This window comes from Muntiacus reevesi, chromosome 3, assembly GCF_963930625.1.
Source record: "Muntiacus reevesi chromosome 3, mMunRee1.1, whole genome shotgun sequence".
NCBI lineage: Eukaryota > Metazoa > Chordata > Mammalia > Artiodactyla > Cervidae > Muntiacus > Muntiacus reevesi.
Window position 1 is genome coordinate 267,033,637 of NC_089251.1, and position 20,718 is coordinate 267,054,354.

Consider the following 20,718-nt stretch of genomic DNA (forward strand, 5'->3'; position numbering starts at 1 on the left):
TCCCACATGCCACAGGGCAACTAAGCCGGAGCAAAAGCCCTTGTGGCACCAGAGAGACTGTACGCCACAACTGCTAAGCCCACACACTCTACAGCTCATGCACCACAACTAGAGAGAAGTCTGCAAACTGCAACAAAACACCCGGCAACAAAGATCCACGTGTGGCAGCTAAGACTCGACACAACCAAAATAAATAAATATTTTTTAAAAACAAACAAACTCATAAAAAGAAATAAAATATATCTATGTACACCAAGAAATATAAGACCTATGATATCTGAGCCTGGTTCAAGTAAGAATTTCAACAAGCAGTCCATAGAAACTTGTGTTTCAAGAACTTATATGGGCAGGATGCTATAACACCAATGGTTACTACAGTAAACTCTGTACTCCAGAGGTAATAAAACAAACAGGGAAGTCCACATATGCCATTAACTAGAAACAGAAAAGTCTGTGCTTATTAAAAAACTATTCCTTCAAAATTTATATAAGAGGTAACTCTGGGAAAGACATCAGATTCTAAAAAACTGGAGCTGTTATCAATAAGCCAGTTTCTGAGTCACAAAATCTAACTACCTAGAGTAGCTCCATCCTTCTTGGGGTTCTCAGCACTCTGATTCCTTAGTTCTCCACTACTTTCTTCATGAGAGAGAACAGAAATGTGGACTGATGGGTCTATTCAGAGGAGAAAATTAATCTGCCGGCCCATATGGGTTATAATCCAGGTGTCTGGTTTCATCTGGTTACCTCTGCCTACATGAAACCCTTCTCTGATATGCAAATGAAAGCAAAATGGCTAAGGAAGAGTAATCACTCCCACCAAGAATGGGGACAGGTAGGTGACAGAAGTTGGACACTGCAAACCACCTACCCCGACATTCATGTCCCATGCGGATGTTGATGCAGTCCACTGGCATGTGGACCTTATCTTCTACACTCTGCCGAGTCTGGTCATCATAATAGATCAGGTGACCATCTGACCACAGGTCAAACCAATTCTTCTTCCAGCGCTTCAAAATAGTACCTGAAAAAAAGTGGAAATGTTGGCTTTGAGTGGAAAAGCAAGGACTTTGTCCTCTGACTCACAGGTAACAGAAACGAAAGAAACTTTCCTCTTGCTCCAAAAGTATACCTGCATATGCCTGCCCAGGGCAGTCTGTGAAAATGGAAGTGAAAGCAGACCCGGACTGCACAAACACTCGTGCTGCACTGGGGCTGCAGGCAGCATACTCTAAGATGAGAATTTCACTACTACTGAGAACGCTGCCAACTTAAGTTTCAAAACATAAAAGAAGAAAAAAAAAGCTGAATAAATTTTGAGCTAATGAAACATGTCTAGCATTTAACTCTCCATGTGGTATATCTAAACCTTCTGAGCAGTATCTAACTGCTAGATTGATTAGAAAATGTTGGACTATAAACTCTCTACTTAGAAATAACAGTAATACCTTCCTCTTCTGGAAAATATCTTTCTCTTTTTCTTGAAAGGCCTTCATGTATACTTTTCTCTAACATTCACCTTCCCTTACAGCCCGCAGTGCAGGACAGTCTCCCTGCCTGAGGCTATGCAGAGGCAGGCTCAGATGCTGGACACACCCACTCCCAGGGCCTGGCTCCCATCCAGCATGCATCCATCACAGTCTATCAGTTTGCGAGAATGCATCCCTTCATCTGTCATCTTGGACTAGGCATTTAACTTTATAAAACTCTAATTTCCTGTCAGCCAAAAAGGAAAACTAAAGGTCATCCCTGCACCATATCTATACCTATCTATACCTAATCTTTTGTTTCTATAGATCCCAATTCTTGGCCAATGTGCACAAATTCCATTGCATGTGCCTCTCCATATCTCCCATGTCCACTGCAGGTATCAAAAAAATATTCATCACAGCTGCCTTCCACATTTCTTTGACCACTATCAAGCACCCACCTTGCTGAGAGGGGCAACCACAGCACTTGCCCAAATTGATAAATAACTGGCATCCAGTATCTATTTGACTGGCAGCACCTGAGCTGTGCAAAAACTACTGAAGAGAGTCACCCAAATACAAGACAGGTGTAATCACTAGGCCGGGGAGTGCCAGCCAAGCATCACACCTGCCATCAAAGCCCTGACTGCAGAATCCTAAACTAGACTGTCAGGCCCAAAGAGATGAGTCTAAGAAAATGAACTCAATCTCATAGGAAAAGAACTGAGTCTCTTCCCCAGAGTCCTTTTGGAGATAAAAAAGATTTGGTTTTAGGTAAATGCACTCCCTCAGGTCAAATCTTAATCTATAATTGAAGACTCCAGTATTTCAGAATCTCATCACTATTCAATTCCTAGATGAAACAGCTATTTCCTACAGTAAGCAGTACCTCCATAGTAATATACCAGCTCAGCTTGGATAGACTTAAGAACCTCAGGTCAGCCATTAATAATACAGAATGCTAGTAAGAAAAATCAGCAGGGACTACTATCCCCTGGTTTCTGTCAAGGCAGCAACAAAGAAGCTTCATGTGTGCAGAAAAACAGTTCACAGAAATCTAAAAATCTGCAAGAGGAAATCCAGAGCAGCAGCATTTAAAAGATTTAAAATAAAAGACTTTGTTATTTATTTGTAAATGTCAGCAGTATCAGCCACAGAAATAAAAGATGAGTCCTAAGGCAACTCTAAACCACAAAGGGCTCATGTCCTATACTTACTCTGTCGCAGCAACCATCCACTCTTCACAAATGCCATTTTCTCACCTACAGAAAAAAAAACAGGCAGGTTCAAAATCATATTCAGAAAAGAGAATGACCCATATGAGCTGTTTTTACTCACTTTTGACACCAAATGTGTGTGGTTTTTCCATACCAGTAACCAATTCTCCAGTTCTCAGGACACCAACTTGATGTCTACTGATTCAGGTGGATTCCAACACTAACTATATGGAGTTAGCATCAGACCTCACCAGTTAAAGGTTCAGTTCCACAAGAGTGCTCCCACTTTAAAGAAAAGTCCTAGGCCTACTGTATTTCTGATGTACAAATTGGGAGATTTATACATATAAATTGATTTATTTATACATATAAATTCATATAAATATATATTGACTCCCTCCTGAGATTCAATAATCTGCTATGGCTCACAGAACTCAGGAAAGCACTTTACAATATTCTGTTTATTATAAAAGGATTCAACTCAGGAACAGTCAAATGGATGAGATGAAAAGCACAAAGTGTGCAAGCAGAGCTTCCATTGCCTCTCCAGGCACCACGTCACAGGATCTCCATGTGACCAGTGGAACTCTCTCATTTATGGGTTCCCAAGGAGATGCTTTATTGACTATGCCAAAGTCTTTGTGTGGATCACAATAAACTGGAAAATTCTGAAAGAGATGGGAACACCAGACCACCTGACCTGCCTCTTGAGAAACGTATACGCAGGTCAGAAAGCAATAGTTAGAACTGGACATGAAACAACAGACTGGTTCCAAATAGGAAAAGGAGTACGTCAAGGCTGTATGTTGTCACCCTGCTTATTTCACTTATATACAGAGTACATCATGAGAAACGCTGGTCTGGAAGAAACACAAGCTGGAATCAAGATTGCTGGGAGAAATATCAGGAACATCAGATATGCAGATGACACCACCCTTATAGCAGAAAGTGAAGAGGAACTGAAAAGCTTCTTGATGAAAGTGAAAGAGGAGAGTGAAAAAATTGGCTTAAAGTTCAACATTCAGAAAACTGAGATCATGGCATCTGGTCCCATCACTTCATGGGAAATAGATGGGGAAACAGTGGAAGCAGTGTCAGACTTTATCTACAAAATCACTGCAGATGGTGACTGCAGCCATGAAATTAAAAGACACTTACTCCTTGGAAGGAAAGCTATGACCAAGCTAGATAGCATATTAAAAAGCAGAGACATTACTTTGCCAACAAAGGTCCGTCTAGTCAAGGCTATGGTTTTTCCAATGGTCATGTATGAATGTGAGAGTTGGACTGTGAAGAAAGCTGAGTGCCAAAAAATTGATGCTTTTGAACTGTGGTATTGGAGAAGACTCTTGAGAGTCCCTTGGACTGCAAAGAGATCCAACCAATCCATCCTAAAGGAGATCAGTGTTGGGTTTTCATTGGAAGGACTGACATTGAAGCTGAAACTCCAATACTTTGACCACCTCATGTGAAGAGCTGACTCACTGGAGAAGACCCTGATGCTTGGAGGGATCAGGGGCAGGAGGAGAAGGGGACGACAGAGGATGAGATGGCTGGATGGCATCACCGACTCGATTAACATGAGTTTGGGTAAACTCCGGGAGTTGGTGATGGACAGGGACGCCTGGTATGCTGCGATTCATGGGGTTGCAAAGAGTCGGACATGACTGAGCGACTGAATTGAACTGAACTGAACTGAAGGAGATTCCGTTAGGTATCCATGATTACATCACTGGACACTGGTGATTAAATGGCAGTCTCTCTGCCATCTCTAGAGATCCAGGAATGCGGTTGAAAGCTCTAACCTTCTCATCACAAACTTGGTTCCTCTGGCAACCAACCCCATCCTGAAGTGACCTAGGTGCCCCCCACATCCCCACCCCACCCCCACACCAAGAGTCATCTCATTAGTATAAACTCAAGTATGGTTGAAAGGAGTTTATTATGAATTAAAAAAAAAAAAACCCTCCTAATGCCTATAATCTCTCAGAAAATTCCAACGTTTTAGAAGTTCATATGTTTCTTATCATATCACAAAATCACAGTCCTTTGGGCTCTCTGTCCTTACTCCTTTCAGCTGGGTAAAGGACCAAAGTCATTTTATCTCACTGGCCATCTGGAATTTACCTAATACCTCATTAACGGGGCCAATATAACCCCTGACACAAACAATCTAGTTTTTAGCCTCAGCACCCTGCCCACCTTTTTAAAAGTAAGGCTGATGCTGAAACGCCAATACTTTGGCCACCTGATGCAAACAGCCAACTCATTGGAAAAGACCTGAAGCTGGGAAAGATTGAAGGCAGACGGAGAAGAGGGTGACAGAGCCTGATATGGTGGGATGACATCACCGATTCAATGGACATGAACTTGGGCAAATTCCGGAAGATGGTGAGGGACAGGGAGGCCTGGAATGCTGAAGTCCATTGGGTCGCAAAAAGTCAGACAAACTTGGCAACTGAAAAACAACAATCCTGCCCACCTTACTAAGTCTAACTCCACTTAGGTCTAATAGACATAAAGCAGCCCCAGAACACAAAGATTCAGCTCTGTCAAGAACTTATGACTTCTCCTAATGTACCTGGAATCGTGGGGTTCAGGGGTCCAGCTGCCTAAGCTCTACCCTGGGTGTGCCCTGCTGCTGTTGCTAAATCGCTTCAGACAGGCTCCTCTGTCCCTGGGAATCTCTAGGCAAGAGTACCGGAGTGGGTTGCCACTGCCTTCTCCAGGCGTGCCCTAATGACTTTACATAGCCCAGTTACAGTTGGCCGTGCACGGGTGTCAGCAGGTGGAGTGGCCAGGTCAGAGCAGAACAAAAAACTCAAAGAGCAGAACTCACCAAAAAAAAAAAAAAAGTCTAATAGCTTTAACTCCATAAAAATAAAAATCTGAGTGCAAAAGTTAAGAAGACCAATAAAAGACAAAGAAAAATACATTTTACAACCATATACATGGCAGCAGAGAGTTAATTTCCTTCACTTACAAAGCCGACTTATAACAGAAACAGCACTCATCTGGCAGTTCAGAGAAAAAGAAACACGAATGGGCAAAAACTCATAAGCTCTCCATTTCTCTCTCAATTCAAATAGCAAAATTCAAATCACGAGTTAACAACATTACCTATTACAGGGCCACAAATGAAAAAAACTATGATACCCAAAAAGGAGAAAGCATAATGGCAGGAATGAAAACTATTGTAATCTTTTGGGAGGAGAATTTGACGATATCCATCCAAATTTTAAATATTCATACACTCTGAATGTATGAACAACCTCACCATTACTAGGAATATGCCTCCTTGATACACACACAATTTCATCCACACATGCATAACACTATCCCCAACCTGAGGCCCCTCCACACACGGCAGATCATCATACAGATGTGAAAGGACTGAAGGAGAACAGTTTGTGCTCATGAGCATAAAGAGCTGATAGCCACCAGCACAACTGCTTTCTGGAAGGTGTCAGCAAACTGCCAATGATGTGCGCCTCTGAGGAGAGGAGTAAGGCGAAGCTGAGCGTCAGCAAAGGGGGCGATACTCAGGCCTATTACAACTCTCTGCAATTTGCAAATATTGCATCATTTTATTTATTTATTTATTTCTGGGCTGCACTGGGTCCACTGCTGCCTGCGGGTCTTCTCTAATTGTGGTGAGCAGGGACTGTTCTCCTATCGTGGAGCACAGGTTCTAGGGTGTGCGGGCTCCAGGACTTCGGGCACACGGGCTCAGTAGCTGCAGTTTGTGGGCTCCAGAGCATGACCTCAGTAGTTGTGGCACACAGGCTTAAGTTGCCCCATGGCATGTGGAATCTTCCCAGGCCAGGGACTGAACAAATCAACAGATATTATTTGGAGGCTGAAATTATGAGCTACTTTTGTTTTCTACTTTAGCATCTTTAAGGTATTCTCTTAAGACACAAACGTTTTGGAAGGTTGGCAAAACAGAGCAGAAGCCCAAGTAGCCACCTCAAAAGAACAAATGAGTTCTCCCTCATTTCATGTTTCCCACGTCTAAGTACGGCTTGCAAGTCATCCTGTATTTCAGCATCTTCAAAATGAATGTTCTTCGTCTCCCTGAAGTTTTTGCCAATTCACGCTGTTCGTCCTCACCAGGAAAGAGAGGATGTTTGCCTCTTTCACATTTAGGCACTCAAACATCCAGTCCCAGATGAACCAGATGCACAAAGTCAGTCTCTTCTTTTTCCCAGAGGGAGTGTGTGCTGCTTACTGCTGCTGATGGTAAGGGTACATGCCTGAGGCAGCTGACTGTTGAGAAGGCAATGCTAACTGCTGAGCCACTGACTCCCCCAACCAGGAAAATTCCCGGTAATGAAAGGCTTTCCATCAAACAAAATGATGGGTTTCGTCATTACTTAAACTGAGTTGAACTAGTTTTCTGCAGTTTGCAGCCTGTAATAAGGGTCCCCAATCCCCAGGAAGCAGACTGGTGTAGTCTGTGACTTGTTAGGCATGGGGCCACACAGCAGGAGGCGGGTGGCGGACAAGCAGAGCCTGCTACCCATAGCCCGCTGGCCCTTACTCCATGAAAACAGTCCCTGGTGCCAAAAGAATTGAGGGCAGGTGGCCTGTAACATCCCTAAAACAATCATTTACTTCCAAAAGGAGTTGAGGCAGAGAAATAACACTATTATAGTTTCATTCAACAAATATTCTTTAAACATGTCATGTGTGCCCAGCCTTGCAGCAGACACTAAGGATAAAGCAGTGGCCAAGCAAAAAGCCTTGCTTTCGTGTTAGTTGATACTCTAATGGAAGAAAAAGATCAAACCTGGTTGTTAAAAAGACAGGGGATGGATGTCATAGATAGCATCACATCTCTGCAGTGATATTATTACCCCAAAACATAAAACTGCAGGGTATTCACTCATGCCAAATCCTGGATATTTATACTAAAACTTTCTACAATCCTTAATAGAAACTCATTTATTTTCCTTTTCACGTGAAAAAAGAAAACAGTTGGGATTAGGCCAAAAATTACCTGTAGGTATCGGGAGCCACCTAGTTTACAATACAAACATAAAACCTGACTGAAATGCTGCCATACAACTTTGCTGGTGGATGTGGAACCAAGTGAACAGTGTAAAAATGTGGAACAACAGGAAGGAGTTTCCCAAACTTCTGCGGTAAATTTTCTAAAATCTCTAATGATTGATATTCATTTGGCTATATTTGTTGATATTCATAATAGTCAAAATAGCAGCTCAGCCTAACACTGAAATTAACAGCAGCTTCATTTATTCACAGGTCTTCAAGAATCCAAGGCCAACTTTATGTGCCTGTAAGATTAACACCCCAAGTTTGAGCAAATGCCAGGAGTTGGTGATGGACAGGGAAGCCTGGCGTGCTGCAGTCCACGGGATCGCAAAGAGTTGGACATGACTGAGTGACTGAACTGAACTGATAATTAACATCCAGATTAATTCAGAACTGAACATTAACATCCTGGATCCACTAGCATCCAGGAAGATGAAAACTTAAGAAGAGGGCTCCTTAAGGACCGAGAACTTCCCAGTTATTTACTAACTGCATGCATCAACATTTGAGTTGCCAGATATCGTGCCTATGTTTTCTCTGGCATTTGCTTGGGAGTGAGGCTGGGTTTCTTTCACTTTTCAGGTAGATGTGACTCAAGGGGATATCAACAAGAGAAAACTGAAAACCCAACTTGAAAATCAATTTCAGGCCACTTGAGGCAAGATTTAAAACAGGAATAAAACAGAAAAAAAAAAAACTACATAGATAGGACAACATTATAAATGTATCTCTTGCATGGCTAAATAGTTCAAAACTAATGAAGAAAGGGAAAAGTAGATTATTACAAGGTAGAAAGAAACTTGAACTGAAATTAGCAACAGAAACTCATGACTTTTTGAAAAAGGGTAATTGTTCTGCAGACTCAGATATCTTCTTATCTGGTATCATCCTGTCTCCCCTTAGTCATTACATGGAACAATCTTACATGCCCAGATATTTATCTCTAATACTGGTCTCCTCTAAAAGGAACCCGTATTCCTTGAAAATGAGCTGCTTACAATTTAGGGACAAGATACCTCAAGATATGCCTAAGATGACTTATTGTCAAAAAAACAAAGGTGCTCTCAAGGAAAAAAGTCAACCAGCTAAAGGGTATTTAATGGCCAAACTGTGACAACACAAGTGCCAATGTGAACACAATAATTACAGTTCATTAGAACCAACTGAGGCTAAAAGGCATCCTAAGTATAAAAATGATTCAAACCATACAGCCTCATCACTATAGAATGTGCTTGAGAAAACATACACTGTGACTTCAATTTCACAGTGAAGGGGATGGTGGCTAAAAAAAAAACACGTCAAACAATCTGATTTTTGTAATTCCTTCCCCTTACTAAATCACTCAAAGTTACAGCATCAACAGTAAGAGATATTTGTTATCTACAAATAACAAAGTCTAAGATGTTAGAATTTCTTTTTTAAGACAAAAAGTCTAGAGTTCTGAGTTAAGGACTCAAATGTACTGAAACATAGGCAGCAGAGAAGACTGTAGGAACAGGCTACAAACCAACCAAAAACTTAAAAAACGAGCTCTTTATCTCCATTAAAGAGGCTAGCCACCTCTGTCAGGTACCATGCTGGATATCACACCACTACCTGGAGCATACTGCCTCATCACCAGGAGCATCCTCAAACTCTGGCTACCAACCCGTAAGTGAGACGTAACACAACACAGACCCCAACACCGGGCCGCACAAATAAGAGACACCAAGGGTAACAAGGGCATAAACAGGAACAGCTGCCTCATCTGCTCCTGAATGATCCGCCTTACCGATGCTCGACCACAGCTACATCTTTTTATCAGGTCTGTCCCCTGCCAAGCCCCTCCAGTATACCCTGAACCCTGATCACAAAGCAGAGGAAGAGGGAATACTGCCTATCACTCAGCCTACTTGCCCTCAGTCTTGTAGGGCATTCACATGTCACTGCCCCAAACAGGTTTATCATCAGCCTAGACCAATTCCTAGTCCTGGATCCTGCTAGCCTGTCCTGCCCTGAGGTTACCTAGGATAGGTGATAACTCAGTGCTCAGAAGGGAAAAAGAAAAAAAGGCAGACTTTAAACATCCATCTTCCCATTTTTCCATCTACAGTACTTAGAAATATTACATATTTCTAGAAAATCCAAATTTCTTGTCACTAAACACTTCAATTCACATGAGAGTTACTTTCAAAGAGAGAAAACACAACAGTGACATTAAAATGAGAATCCATGACAAACGACCTATTAATAATGTGAAGATCACCCCTCCTGGTGACTGCATATCAACATTAATGACAACTTAAAACACCTAATCTGCTTTCTCATGAGATGAACTTTAGTTGCATAAATCCACAAAGGCAAAAAGAACGGCAGCAGAAACAAAAGCAGATGAGCTGCTAAGAACATTGTGAAAGGTCTAAAGCAAATGAACAAGTAACAACTAATAAATATAAATTTTAGCTTTCTCTGCTTTTCATGTGCTAACAATCAAAACATAGCAAGCCAACCCTAGTCACAGAACACTGTGAAGATTAAGGATTTAGAAGCATGAGATAATTCTAAAGGTGGGGGAGATGGTCAGAATTTACTGAACATCTTTAACAAGAGTCACTAGGCCCTCTAACACATCCAGGCTACTATCCTCCCCAATCCTGAGGATTTCCTTTCTGGAAAGGCTGAAACACAGAGGGTTTATCTAGTCTTGGTGACGTCAGGGATAGCTCAGAGTGGGAGTGAGAGGCCACACTTAGTGGAGTAACAGAGTAACTGAACATCTTGAACTTCGTGTTCTCTTCCTTTACTTAACTCCCAGACTCTTTAGGTGTGGGCAAAGGGCACAGCCCAAGGCTCATTAATACGGATCTTTTTGTTTTCTATAAAACAACTGACCTCTGCCTAAAACCCTAGAAGAAAGCTCACCAAGTAGTAAACTTTAAACAAACCTATAAACTTTCAGTCAGTTTTTTTAACATCTTGAATAGAAACAGCATGCATGTTCAGGCTTCGAAGGTAGCGCTAGTGGTAAAGAATCTGCCTGCCAATCAACGCAGGAGATGTAAGAGTTTGATCCCTGGGTCGGAAAGATGGCCTGGAGTAGGAATATCCCCTGGAGCGGCACCCCACTCCAGTATTCTTGCCAAGAGGATCTTTTGAACAGAGGTGCCTGGTGGGCCACCATCGATATGGCTACAGAGAGTAGGATTTGACTGAGAGTCTGAATACAGCATGTATGTTCCAGCATCTGAGGAAGCCTCGAGATAAGAGACTAAAAAATATAGGATTAAAAAAAAAACAAAACTGAAACTTTCACAGGAATTAGAAAAAATTGCAGGGAGCAAAAGAAAACTTTTAAAAAAAAGTTATTAGGTTGGTGAAAGAGTAACTGCAGTTTTTCACTGTTGAACTTTGCCATTTGATACTGGAATACATTCTTAGATAAAAATGGTTATGTTATCTTAATGTGCCTTTCTCAATTTATGTTTTTTGGCTAATGACATTACTTGCTGTTTATTTTATATTTATTTTAGACCATGGAAATGATATTATTTAGACAAAAAGCAAATTCGAGCTATTTTCTTACTCGAGTTCAAAACAGGTCATAAAGCAGTGGCGACAACTCGAAACATCAACAACCCACCTGGCCCAGGAACTGCTAATGAATGTACAGTGCAATGGTGGTTCAAGAAATTCTGCAAAAGAGATAAGAGTCTTGAAGATTAGGATTCCAGAGACGCTGATAACCAACTGCAAGCCATTACTGGAGCTGATCCTCTTAAAACTACAGAATAAGTAGCCAGAAAACTCAACATCGACCACTCTATAGTCATTAGGCATTTGAAGCAAAATGGAAAGGTAAAAAAGTTCCATAAGTGGGTGCCTCATAAGCTGACCTCGAATCAAAAAAATGGTTGATCTGAAGTGTTCGTCTTCTCTTACTGTACACAGCAACAACAAACAATTTTGCAACTTGATTGTGACATGTGACAAAAAGTGGATTTTATACAACTGGTGAAGACCAGCTCAGTTGGTGGACCGAGGAGCAGCTTCAAAGCACTTCCCAAAGCCAAACTTACACCAGAAAAAGGTCATGGTTGCTGTTTGGTAATCTGCTGCCAGTATGATCCACTATAACTTTCTGAATTCTGGCGAAATCATGACATCTGAGAAGTATACTCAGCAAATCAGTGAGATACACTGAAAACTGCTATACCTGCAGCCCACAGTGGTCAACAGAAAGAGCCCAATTTTCTCCACGACAATACCCAACTGCATGTTGCACAATCAACACTTCAAAAGTTGAATGAATTGGGCTACAAAGTTTTGCCCCTTGCGTCATATTCACCCGACCTCATGCCAACCAACTACCATTCTTCATGCATCTCGACAGTTTTTTTGTAGGGAAAACACTTCCACGACCAGGAGGAGGCAGAAAATGCTTTCCAAGAGTTCATCAAATCCTGAAGCATGGATTTTTATGCCACAGGAATAAACAAATTTATTTCTCATTGACAAAAATGTGCTGATTGTAATGGTTTCTACTTTGATTAAAAAAGATGTATTTAAGCCTAGTTATAATGATTTAAAATTCATGGTCTGAAACCTCAACTACATTTGCACCAACCTAATATTGTTATCAGAGAAATGATACACAATATTGTAGCCAAGAAACAAAATGTTCTAAAATAGGAACATTTAGAGCTCTCAGTTTAAAATGATTAATCAAATCTAAAATAGAAGAGCATAAAAGATCATGATGGAAGAACTCTCTCTGAAAGGGGGGGGGGGGGGAAGGCCAAGAAATGAAATAAACAAATAAATAAAGGATAATCCTGGATATACAGCATTCTGCTTACAGGAGAGTTTCATAAATAAACCACCGGAAAAAAGTAAAGAAAAAATACTATACAAACATTTTCCAGAAGATGACAATGCATTTCTAGACACAAAAGCTTCAATGAGTGTCCAGCAAGAGAATTTTAAAAGATCCTCAGTAAGGCTTAAATTGAAATTGCAGACTCAAAAAAAAAAAAAAAGAAAGAAAGAAATTGCAGACTCTACAGACAAAAAATAGAATTTAAAACTTCCGGGGCGGGCGGGGGGCGGGGGCGGGGGGTGGCGGGGAGTGGAGTCACATAAAGGATAAGCAAAGCATAAGGGCATTTTAATCAACAATACTGGAAGCTGGAAGGCAATGGATCAGTATCTTCAAAATACTGAGAGAAAATTATTTTCAAGCCAGAATTCCATACCAAATTATTAATCAAATAGATAAAATAAGGACATTTACACACATGCTCAAAGACTTTAAGATTTACCTTCCACGTACTCAACTCTTTCCAGAACCTAGTGAAGAATGTATTCCACCATAATGAGAGAGGAACGAGGGAGCCAATAATGAGCAAAGGGAAAGAAAATGCCCAGGATGAAGGTGAAGGAAGGTCACAGGAAGATAACTGTTCCACAGGCCTAGAAAAGAAACCAGTCCAGACTGAAGGACAGTGGAAACGGACAGAACTTGACATTATCTTAAGAGACTCTGGTAAACTCAGTAAGTGCATTTACAGGAGGCAAAATCTTCCATGGCAGGAAGTCAAAGATTACATCTAAATCAATAGCAATGTTATTGTATCTCAAATATAAAAAAGGCAGCTAAAAAAAGGTGAAACAGTTGTCTCAAGTTAATGGAAAGGGAGTGGGTTTTTGACTCTTAGGTTTAAAGTGCTATTTGGATTTTCAATTTATGTATATGCATTATTTTGATAAATGTGAACATGTAGGCAATAATTTTAATTATTCTTAAATATATTTTTTTTAAATCCTTAAATGAACAACATTTACCTGAACCTTCCTTTTAATAGTTCTTTGTTTTCAAAATCAAGGAAGAAATTAAGTATATCTTTAGGAATCAAAAATCATAAAGTATGATTCTGATAATATGCTTTTAAAAATTCATAGAACCTAATGCTTCAGACTACAGGCTTTGAAGTCAAAAGAACAGCGTTTAAATCCTGGCTCAATCACTTATAAATCACCTTGGGCAAGTTACTTAGCTTTTCCAAGCCTTAGTTTCTTCATCTATAAAGTGAGAATACTTATACCTACTTGGATAAGATGTTTGGAAAATTGGGTAAAATAGTTTGTGCTTGCATAGTGCGTGACAGTTACTAAAACCAACAAATGGTAGCTGCTCCCACAGCAATTATTACTACTATTTTTGCTATTATTTCCTCACCATCCACCTAAAACTTGCCCAAAACTTTCTAGAAGACAGAAGCACATCAGGCTGCTTCTCAAATGGCTTAGAAGACTTACTAAGATGCCCCTGGCTGTCAAAATCTGAACACATAGTAGAAGGAAGGGGGAAAAAAACATAAACCAAAAAACCCTTCCCACAACACCTAACTAAATTAGTCTCTGAAGAAACAGTAACAGCTTTCTGATGTACCTTGCTGAATTTCACTCTCCGTGTGTGTTTGTGTGTGTGTGTGCACACACAAGCACTTAATCGCTCAGTCATGTCCGACTCTTTGTGACCTCACGGACTGTAGCATGCCAGGCTCCCCTGTCCGTGGATTCTCCAGGAAAGAATACTGGAGGGGTTAGGGTTACTTACTAGGGGCTTCCCTGGTAGCTCAGACGGTAAAGAGTCTGCCTGCAAGGCAGGAGACCCTGGGTGGGGAAGATCCCCTGGAGAAGGGAATGGTAACCCACTCCAGTATTCTTGTCTGGAAAATCCCATGGACAGAGGAGACAATCCATGGGATCCCATAGAGTTGGAGACAACTGAGTGATTAACACTTTCACTTTCAGAGGAACTAGTATTTCAGTTGTAAAATTACTTCCTTATCAAAAGGGAGGAAAACTTTGTTCTTCAAGAACTCCAACACAGGGGACAAGGATTGGGTAATCTATTATCATTCAGAGGTCAGTTCATATTTGGTGTTGGCCATTTCACATAGCAAACAATTTTTAATAACAAACCCAATACAAGCACTCATCAAAGGACAGACAGACTAATAAAACAAAGAGGCAAAAAAATTCAACACTCTGTACTCAGGATCAAATTCAGAAGCAAATTTACAGCCAATAAAATATGACTGATTCAACTAGCCCACTTTTTGTTAACTTTTTAAAGAATATTTATTTGGCTGCGCCGATCTTAGCTGTGGCATGCAGGATCTTCCATCTTCATTTTTATTGCCGCATGCAGGGTTTTTAGTTGCAGCATGTGGATCTAATCTAGTTCCTTGACCAGGGATTGAATCCCAACCCCTTGCATTGGGAGTGTAGAGTTCTTAGCCACTGGACCACCAGGGAAGTCCTTTGGTAACGTTTTTAATAGTTTATTTTACTCAGCTGTTTTTGGTAGTTACTGACACTAATAAAGTAATTCTTTAATTTCTTTAGACATCCAGTAAGAAAGAAAAAAGAGGACAGGAGAAAGAACCCAAATATTAATGTAGGATAGCAACCTGATAAGTATAGCAAACCTTCTAGAGTGAATCAAGAAAAACCTCTATTTTCCCAAGAAGTAATATGACTACCTCAAGAAGGGTATCTGTTCTTTCTACACCACTGACCTACACATTTCAGAAATCCAGTGCTAACGCCATTAAAAACATGCTAGTAAAGAAACCGGCATTAGGTTCTGAGTTCTTTTATGCAACCTCCTTCAGTAAGCATTTACTGACCACCTATAATATGCCAGACACTCTCAAGTGCCAGGATAATCCTGCAACATATGTTTGATTCCTGCTCTCAGAGATTTGGGGGGGAGTGGGGGGAAGGGCCGGGGCATTAGTTAACTCATCACTACCACACAAGAGTAAACACTAATCACAAGGGAAGACCAGACAAGCACCCGCCCAGCTCTCTCCCCAACAACCACCTTCTATCAATAACCATCAGACCAGTCCAACCCAGTCCAGGGTTAAGAACTTCCTGGGCCCAGGGGACAAGCTGAGCACAAGAGGACCAGCTGAAGGAGCAGTCTTGCTGCACATGGACATAAACACATCTATTGTACTTTGGTCATTATTTGTCAGACAAACATTAAGGGTCGTAAACAAACAGGTAGTTAACAGGTAATTAGCTCCGGGCCCTAATTCCCCATCCCTTCGTGACTGAGACAAGTCACTTCCTGCACTGGAACTGGTCTCCTCCAAGTCCGTCAAGACCCAGGAACTTCCTTTCCTTTAGACAAAAGCGCTGCTCCCTCTGGCAGTGGCACTACCCGGTCCTACTCAGAAAAGACATTTAAAAAAACGAAAGCTTCTCAGGAGTCACAGTCAACAGTCAATTCCAACATGGTTCAGAATTAATCATGTCCCCCTAGATTTTTTGATCCTGTGACCGTCTCACCTCATTCCTTTGCCCCGCTCACCCTGGAAATTTGGAATTTTACTATTCGGTCATTTATAAACACTTTCCTGTGTAAGTCACTCTACTTTTTTTTTTTTTAATTTATATTTTTTTTAAGTCACTCTACTTTTGAGTTAAAAGAACAAAAAACACTACTCCGACGCGAAATGAAAACCCCTGATCCCTGAGATTCCTAATGTACTTAGCAGGCGAGACAATCAAATGTCAAAAAAAGACATACTACAACTAGGAGCACTTAAAACTTAAGACACTGCAAAACCGAGAGTAGGTGAAAGAAACCAAGCGGAGAAGGGCCCCACACGCGAGCGCAAAGCTTCAATGCCATTCCAGAATCCTAAGGAGGATGAGACCTCCGGGTGGGAGGAGAACCAAAGAGTCCAAATCCCCAGGGCCGGCGGACAGCAGGGGCGGAGTTCTGCGCCCAGACTGCAGAGGGGCAGCGGGTCGGCGGGAGCACCTGCAGGAAGCGGGGCAGCAGCGGGAGCTCTCCAGCTGGCCGGGCGGCTCCAGGGGAGGTTCCAGAGAGGGAGGGAAGGAGCCGCTGGGGGGTCAGTCCGGATGGGGCGCGGGCGGGCAGCTCCAAGGGAGGCTCCAGAAGGAGGAAAAAAAGGGACGAAAGGAGGGGGGTTTCCTCTGGAGAAGACACGGGCGGACGGCTACTGAAGAGGCTCCGAGGGATCGCAGGGGCGGAGCGCGACGGTCTGCAAGGGGGATCCGCTTGGCGGAGGCGAGGGCGGCGGCTCTCGGACAAGCTTGGGAGGGACCGGGGGAAGAAGGGAAGCAGAGAAGGGGGGGGGGGGGGGGACGAAGGAGAAAGGAGGGGGAGGGGAAGGGCTCGGGCGGGGCTGGGGGGCGCTGATGGGCCTCTCCAAAGGAGGCTCCGGAGGGACCGCCGCCGGGGTGGGGAACGGAGGGCGCGGGCCTGGGGTCTCCTCGGATGGGCGCGGGGTGGGTGGGCCCGGCCTGAGGGGGTCTGGGTCGGAGAAATCGGACAGGAATATTCACCTGCAAAGCCTCCGGCCACCACCGCGCACAGAAACAGGTCCGAAGCGAAAGGACACCGCCGGGTTCCGCGGCTCCGGCGGCGTCTCGCTGGCGTCCTGGCCGCCGTCAGACGTCACGCCTCCCCGGCGCGCATGCGCATGGCACGCGAGGCAGGCCGGAGGTGCGGCGGGGCTCGAAAGAGCCTGACTAGTGGGGGCGGGCTGGGCGGCAGGGTCAGGCTTCAGTTTCATCTGAAAAGGAACAGTAGACTCCCCTGATATTGCTTGTAAATACCACTTTCCCGGAAAAGGAGCTGGGCAGGGCTCTTGAGAGATACCGATGACTCTAGAACTAGGGCAGGGAAAAAAAGACTGAGTCTGCAGCATCCCGTAGCGCCTGAAGTCGGGAATGCTCAAAAATACGTGTAGGTTTGTCAAGGGACAAAGGACTCAACCTGCCAGAGCTCCCAGTGCCCAAACCTGGCACAGTTATAATTTAGAATATAAAGTAAGTATACTAGAGTCTATTCTGCTGTAAATAAATAAATGTATTATTTGGGAAGGGAGCTAATTCTTCCTTATAGAAGAATTCTAATGAATCACACTCCATCCAGAGGACTTATTAGTCGCCACTCACCCACCCCTGCGCATGAGCTGTGCATAGTCATTTCCTCCCAGGGTACGTGTTGGCAAAAAGAAAAATTAATTCACGGTGAAGAAACCTGTCAAACACTACTCAACCACATGACCAAGGTTAACATAAACAGCAATGTCTTTTTGATAGTATTTACCCTTGATATGACATAATGACAAGGTCACTTTTCCTACAGTCTTACCGCAAAAAGCATAACCCTACTCTAACTATGAGAAGAACATCAGACAAATCTCACTTGAGGGATATTCCACAAAATGCTTCTCCAGTATTCCTCAAAACTCAAGTAGTGAAAAAGAAAGACTGAGAAATTCACATGCAATGTAGTGTCGTGGATGGGATCCTGTAACAGAAAAGAAAAAAAAAGATGTCAGTGAAAGAATTCATGAATTCCAAATTCTTATTTTAGTTAATAGTAATTATTAGCCATTTTTAGTTCTGACAATAGTAGCACGGTTATGTAAGATGCTAACATTAGGGGAAACTGAGTGACAGACATACTCTTTCAGTAGCTTGGGGGATGCTGACTCTCTCAGTAGAGCTACAGGTCTAACTCTGACTACCTTCAGTGTTAGATATCTTTCAGAGCTTGGATTAGGAGGGTTCAAAAATACACTGCAAGATGACTCTGTGAAAGTGCTGTACTCAGTATGTCAGCATTTATGGAAAACTCAGCAGTGGCCACAGGACTGGAAAAGGTCAGTTTTCATTCCAATCCCAAAGAAAGCCAATGCCAAAGGATGCTCAAACTACTGCACAATTGCACTCATCTCACACTCTAGTAAAGTAATGCTCAAAATTGTCCAAGCCAGGCTTCAGCAATACGTGAACCGTGAACTTCCAGATGTTCAAGCTGGTTTAGAAAAGGCAGAGGAACCAGAAATCAAATTGCCAACATCCACTGGATCGTCAAAAAAGCAAGAGAGTTCCAGAAAAGCATCTATTTCTGCTTTATTGACTATGCCAAAGCCTTTGACTGTGTGGATCACAATAAACTGTGGAAAATTCTGAAAGAGATGGGAATACCAGACCACCTGACCCACCTCTTGAGAAACCTGTATGCAGGTAAGGAAGCAACAGTTAGAACTGGACATGGAACAACAGACTGGTTCCAAATAGGAAAAGGAGTACGTCAAGGCTGTATGTTGTTACCCTGCTTATTTCACTTATATGCAGAGTACATCATGAGAAACGCTGGGCTGGAAGAAGCACAAGCTGGAATCAAGACTGCTGGGAGAAATATCAATAACCTCAGATATGCAGATGACACCACCCTTATGGCAGAAAGTGAAGAGGAACTAAAAAGCCTCTTCATGAAAGTGAAAGAGGAGAGTGAAAAAGTTGGCTTAAAGCTCAACATTCAAAAAAAAAAAAAAAAAAGCTCAACATTCAGAAAACTGAGATCATGGCATCCGGTTCCATGACTTCATGGCAGATAGATGTGGAAACAGTGGTTGACTTTATTTTTCTGGGCTCCAAAATCACTGCAAATGGTGATTGCAACAATGAAATTAAAAGATGCTTACTCCTTGGAAGAAAAGTTATGACCAACCTAGACAGCATTTTAAAAAGCAGAGACATTACTTTGCCAACACAAGTCCGTCTACTCAAGGCTATGGTTTTTCCGGTGGTCATGTATGGATGTGAGAGTTGGACTATAAAGAAAGCTGAGCACAGAAGAAGTGATGCTTTTGAACTGTGGTATTGGAGAAGACTCTTGAGAGTCCCTTGGACTGCAAGGAGATCCAACCACTCCATCCTAAAGGAGATCAGTCCTGGGTGTTCATTGGAAGGAGTGATGTTGAAACTGAAACTCCAATACTTTGGCCACCTGATGGGAAGAACTGACTCATTGGAAAAGACCCTGATGCTGGGAAAGGTTGAGGGCACGAGGAGAAGGGGACGACGGAGGATGAGATAGTTGGATGGCATCATCGACTCAATGGACATGTGTTTGGGTGAACTCCGGGAGTTGGCAATGGACAGGGAGGCCTGGCATGCTGCGGTTCATGGGGTCACAGAGAGTCAGACACGACTGAATGACTGAACTGAACTGAAAAATACACTGGCATATCGTCTTTGTGTGAAAGGACTCTGGATGACTTATTTCTTCTTCTTACTTTTCTGTACTTTTGAAATTTTCTTTAATGAATCAGTGAAACAACTTAAAAACTACTTTAACAAATTAACAAGAAAAAGTAGTATTTGAGTCCAGTTGTAGGTAGATAGATGTTCTGGGAACTGGAGCAGGTACACCTGTTAGTAAATTTTCTGCTTTAGTAAAATTGGCTTTCTGTCCAAGCTTGCTGACAAGAAAAGTTCAGTAGAGAGAAAGCTAAATCACACATTTCCCAATACTGAATATGTGGCCAATACTGAAAGGTGTGCTTCAGGCAACCGCACTGGAACTGTTTCCATCAGTTACCTGACTCCTTGGCTCCATTCATTGTGTGGTACTCATATCAAGCAAACCAAACTATGACCTGATTAGCCCTACTTCCCAATTACTAGTACTGCTTTATATTGAAAAACTGAAAGTGATAAGTTCTTGTGGTTCAAAAAGAATATCTAGATAAGACATGGGACTTGCCTGGTGGTCCAGTGGTAAAGAATCCACCTGCCAATGCAAGGGACACGGGTTTGATCACTCGTCTGAGAAGAATATATATGCTGCAGGGCAATGAAGCCCATGCACCACAACCGCAGAGCCTGCGCTCTAGAGCCAGAGGGCAGCAGCTCCTGAGACCCGAGCGCCTAGAGCCGGTCCTCGTCAACATGCGAAGCCACCAGAACGAGAAACCCGCACACCACAAAGAAGAGTGGACCCTAATCGCTGAAACTAGAGGCCAGCAACGAAAACCCAGCACGGCCAAAAATAAGTTTTTAAAAATTTTAAAATAGGACATGAAGTAAAATGTCATCTCCCTGCCACACCCCACATAATCTGGAATGAGAATCTTCCAAGCAACAGGTGG

The 20,718-nt window shown here is 42.5% G+C and overlaps 1 protein-coding gene across 4 annotated transcripts in view; it reads right to left on the reverse strand.

Annotated features, from left to right (window-relative positions):
- The window catches only part of PLEKHB2 (pleckstrin homology domain containing B2), a 44,613-nt gene extending 27,379 nt beyond the window's left edge, over positions 1-17,234 (reverse strand). Inside the window, exons 1-4 of one of the 4 annotated variants that reach the window (XM_065931992.1) lie at positions 13,042-13,056; positions 11,364-11,415; positions 2,687-2,731; positions 872-1,024 (exon numbers count right to left, since the gene is read on the reverse strand). In XM_065931992.1, the coding sequence (XP_065788064.1) occupies positions 872-1,024; positions 2,687-2,723 (190 nt within the window). In that variant the 5' untranslated portion in view covers positions 2,724-2,731; positions 11,364-11,415; positions 13,042-13,056. Of the gene's footprint in view, positions 1-871; positions 1,025-2,686; positions 2,732-11,363; positions 11,416-13,041; positions 13,057-17,113 lie in introns of those variants that run through there. The other 3 variants (XM_065931994.1, XM_065931993.1, XM_065931996.1) reach the window with 3 other exon arrangements.
- Positions 17,235-20,718: the final 3,484 nt, after the last annotated feature.